The 4,203-nt window shown below is 67.4% G+C and overlaps 1 protein-coding gene across 1 annotated transcript; it reads left to right on the plus strand.

Moving 5' to 3' along the window:
* Positions 1-333: 333 nt before the first annotated feature.
* On the plus strand, positions 334-3,564 carry CRYZ (crystallin zeta). Its single transcript, XM_031968259.1, has 6 exons — positions 334-656; positions 904-955; positions 1,743-1,892; positions 2,373-2,474; positions 2,550-2,645; positions 3,229-3,564. The coding sequence occupies exons 1-6, from the start codon at positions 334-336 to the stop codon at positions 3,391-3,393; spliced, it is 888 nt and encodes a 295-aa protein (XP_031824119.1). The 3' UTR covers positions 3,394-3,564.
* The last annotated feature ends 639 nt before the right edge of the window (positions 3,565-4,203 follow it).

The following is a 4,203-nucleotide window of genomic DNA, read 5'->3' on the forward strand; positions in this document are numbered from 1 at the left end:
ATGTGGACCAATAAAAGGCCCGGTCTCTCGGGGGCTCCCCTGGGCTCTGCGGGGCCCTTTGGCCCCTCGGGAGACAGAGCTGAGCCGTGAGCCAGCATCCTGCGACATCTGGGCCCAGGGACTGGGTCTGGGCGCCCCCGGGCAGGTCCTTGGTCCCTGTGGTGCCCCTGTGGCTCTCGGGGCCTGGGCCAGGCTGAAAGGCCCTGGCCTCGTTGGCCTTTGAGAAATAAACAGACAAAGTGCAGCTGGGACTGCCCTGTCCTGCATCTCCAGGTCTCCCTGCCCAGGATGCCCTCCTCTGCTCCTCAGCCCCATGGCCTCCTCTGTCCCCCCATGTCCTCCCCTGTTCCTCTTGTTCTCTGCCCCCCATGCCCACCTTGGCCCCCTCCCTCCTCTGTCCCCCTTGTCCTCCCCTGCTCCCCACAGCCTCTGCCCCCCATCCCCCCTCGGCCCCTCCCCAAATCCTTGGGCCACCCCCTTTCCTCCCACCAGGAAGGAGACAGAGTTTTCACGACCACTACGGTCACGGGCGGGTACGCCGAGTACGCCGTGGCGTCCGGCGACACTGTGTTCCCGCTGCCGGAGAACCTGGACTGTGGTCAGGGGGCGTCCATCGGGATCCCCTACTTCACGGCCTTCCGCGCCCTGGTACACAGGTGAGGCGCCGTGGGGGTAGGTGGGCCCCCGAGAGGGTCCCGCTCGTCCTGCCAGGGCCACAGAAAGCCGGGAAGAGCTGAGTCTGAGTCCTGCCCCCGGCCCCCGGGGCTGCTTGTAGAACGCTAGGACAGGGCGTCAGTCCCCGGCCCGTCTCGGGGGCGGGGGGCAGCCAGGGCCCGTCTCGGGGGTCGGGGGCCGGGGCCAGGGCCCGGCAGGAGATCACGGCGGCTGCCTTCTCTGTTGCAGCGCCCGCATCAAACCCGGAGAAAGCGTCCTCATTCACGGCGCCAGCGGAGGAGTGAGTCCTGCGGCTTCTCTGGGCCGCCCGAAGCCCGTGCTTGCGTCTCTCGGGGAGGAGGCAGCCCCCACCCAGGCCACGGGACCAGAGAAACCTGCCCCAGCCCCTTCCCTAGAGAGGAGCGGGCGCCCTCTGCAGGGCTTCTTGGCAGGGTGTGAAGAGCCAGGGTCCCGGTGCTCCCCCCCCCCCCCCCCCCCCCATCCCCGCAGAGAGCCCTCTCTCTCTCCTACACCCCGCCGGGCGCTGGGACCAGACAGACCCTCCCCCCGGACCTCAGCTCTAAGTCGAGGGCTCTGGGCGCCCAGAGCTGGCGATGATAGCTGGCGTTGGGTCACTTTGTGGTTGTGGTCCGGGATAGGGTCTGTTGTCCCGTTTTACAGCTCAGCAAGCTGAGTAAGCGAGGGGGCGGTGGCTTGCCCAGGTAAGCATCTCATGCCGGACTTGCCTGCGCACTCTGTGCTGCTGGGACCGGGCTTGCCGAGATGGCTTGTGGCCTCGATGCATGCTCCGGGGCGCTCTGTGCCCGCTCCCAGCAGAGCCCTGTGCCCGGGGCAGGGAGGCTGCACCCCCTGAGCCCTGACTGACCAAAGGAAGGGGGGGCGCAGGGTCCCTGGGAGCGGGGCTCGGGGGCCCAGCCCAGCGCTGCCCCGAGGGCTCCAAGAACGGGCATCAGGGCCAGGGAGCCGGCGTCAGGGCCGGGTCAGGGATCCGGGGTCAGGAACCCGGGGTCAGGGAGCCAGTGTTGGGGCCGGGTCAGGAAGCTGACCCCGGGGCTCGCTCTCTCAAGGTCGGGGTGGCGGCCTGCCAGATCGCCAGAGCTTACGGCCTCAGGGTTTTGGGCACAGCTGGCACGGACACGGGGAGGAAGGTCGCCCTGGAGAACGGCGCCCACAAGGTCTTCGACCACTGCCAGCCCAATTACATGGATGAGATCGAGGTGGGCACGCTGGCGAGGTGGACAGTCTAGCGGTTAGGGCGTTCTGGCCGTGTGCAGGCGCCCGCTGCCCCAGGGTCCTTGTGGCACCCCTTGGAGGCACAGGGCTTGTACACGGGGGAAACTGAGGCAGACGGTGGTCCCGCTCACTCAGGGGCGCCCCTGCTCCCTGGGACTTTCGGAGTGGGGGCCGCTCAGAGGGTCCTCCGGGCAGTCACCCCGTGGGGTCCATCCTCCTTGGGCAGAGGGCCCACGGCAGGAGGCACGGCAGATGCAGCCCAGGGGAGGCGGCTTCTTGCTTGGTCCCCGAGTGCCCGGGAGCCGGGGGTGCCCGACGTGGCGCAGCTGGAGGCTTCTCCGGGCCCCCTGCGGGCACGGGGCTTGGCCGGCCTGGCACTGACCCCCGCACCCTTCGTGAGCCCCTCTGAGAGACCTTGGTGTTGGGGACTGGGGGCACCCCTGACTGCGAGGCCTGTGCCGTAGGAGTACTTGGGGGAGGACGGCGTGGACGTGATCATCGAGATGGCCTCCCACATCAACCTCGCCAGGGACCTGAAGCTTCTGGCCTATGGAGGACGAGTGATAGTGAGTACTGGGCCTCGCCCCCCACCTCCCGCCGTGCTCCCAGCCCCCTCTGACACAGGCCCCTCTGTGTCCCAGGTCGTCGGCTCCAGGGGCCCCATAGAAATCAACCCCAGGGACATCATGGCGAAGGAGGCCAGCATCATGGGAGTCAGCCTGTATTCGTCATCCAAGGTAGAGCCGCCGTCCCTCCGCGGTGCCCTGGCCCGGGCGTAGCCAGTCTGCGGAAGCAGCCCAAGGACCCCTCCCCAAATGTGCTGTGCAGGAGCAGCAGCTCCGCAGACCTGTGGGGGCTCCTGGGGACCCCTCCCCACATGTGCCCCTTCCCTGAAATGTGCTGTGCAGGAGCAGCAGCTTCACAGACCCGCAGGGACTCCTCGGGACCCTTCCCCAAATGTGCCCCCCGCCCACGGCTGTGCAGGAGCAGCAGCCCCTCAGACCTGTGGGGGCTTCTGGGGATCCCTCCCCACATGTGCCCCCTCCCCGAAATGTGCTGTGCAGGAGCAGCAGCTCCACAGACCCGCAGGGGCTCCTTGGGACCCCTCCCCAAATGTGCCCCCTCCCCAAAATGTGCTGTGCAGGAGCAGCAGCTCCGCAGACCTGCAGGGACTCCTGGGGATCCCTCCCCAAATGTGCCCCCTGCCCAAGGCTGTGCAGGAGCAGCAGACCCCACAGACGCGGGCAGAACCTCTGTGAGCCTCAGGGGCTCCTGGGACGCCCGTGCCCCGTGTAGACAGGGTCCCCTCTGTTGGCGCAGGAGGACTTCACACGGTCCTTGGCCGCGCTGCTGGCTGGCATGGAGATGGGCTGGCTGCGGCCGGTGATCGGGCCCTCTTACTCGCTGGAGCGGGCCGCCGAGGCCCACCGGGACCTCATCGACGGCGGGGGGGCTTCCGGGAAGATGGTTCTGGTCACGAGCTGAGCCGGGCTGGCGCCGGGGACGCTCCTGCCCTCCCCTTGGAGCTCCTCGGGGTCGCCAGATCAGCGTTTCTCTCCCAGCGAGGCCGCCCTGTGAGGAGGACCGACCAGCGCGTCCCCGCATTTGTGGCCCAACCGTGATCGGCCAAAAGGAAAATATAAACTGTGAACTAAAGTCCCCAAGTGTGAGCTCCTGTGTCCCTGGGACGCCCAATGTCCAGGCTCTCGTTGTGAGGGGGTCATGCTTCTGGGCCCGAGGAAAAGCCGGGGCTGTTTCCTTCGCGCTAAGGGTGGTTTCTGGTTGTGAATTTGGGTCCGGAATATTGGGGAGGAGGAAAGGAATGGGCATTGAGCGAGAGTTTAACAAGCTGAACACATGGAAGTCACCCCGGGCCTGCTGGGCCGTTTCCCCTGACCCTCTGTGCCATCTCCCCTCCCCCCAACCCTCTGTGCCATTTCCCTCCAGGCCTGCTGGGCCGTCTCCCCTGACCCTCTGTGCCATCTCCCCTCCCCCCAACCCTCTGTGCCATCTCCCCCCGCCCCCCAGATCCTCTGCACCATCTCCCCCCTAGGCCTGCTGGGCCATCTCTCCTAACCCTCTGTGCCATCTCCCCCCCAGGCCCGCTGGGCCATCTCCCAGCTGGACCCTCTGCACTCTCTCCCCCAGGCCCACCCAGGCCACCTCCCCGCCCCTTCCCACCATCTCGTCTCCGCTTTACCATGTAGGGCCTTCGCCATTAAGGAGATGGTTAGCTGTGGCTCCCAGTGTGTTCACGCTCCTCGTAGGGCAGGGCGGGGGTGGAAGGCTGCCATG

Source organism: Sarcophilus harrisii, chromosome 4, assembly GCF_902635505.1.
Source record: "Sarcophilus harrisii chromosome 4, mSarHar1.11, whole genome shotgun sequence".
Taxonomy (NCBI): Eukaryota; Metazoa; Chordata; class Mammalia; order Dasyuromorphia; family Dasyuridae; genus Sarcophilus; species Sarcophilus harrisii.

What these genes read in the sequence shown, in the direction of transcription:
- CRYZ (XM_031968259.1), top strand. Translation starts at nt 334, where the DNA reads ATGTCCTCCCCTGTTCCTCTTGTTCTCTGCCCCCCATGCCCACCTTGG. An exon ending in CCTATGGAGGACGAGTGATA is followed by an intron (nt 2,475 to 2,549) that starts GTGAGTACTGGG and finishes TCTGTGTCCCAG; the next exon opens with GTCGTCGGCTCCAGGGGCCC. An exon ending in GCCTGTATTCGTCATCCAAG is followed by an intron (nt 2,646 to 3,228) that starts GTAGAGCCGCCG and finishes CTGTTGGCGCAG; the next exon opens with GAGGACTTCACACGGTCCTT.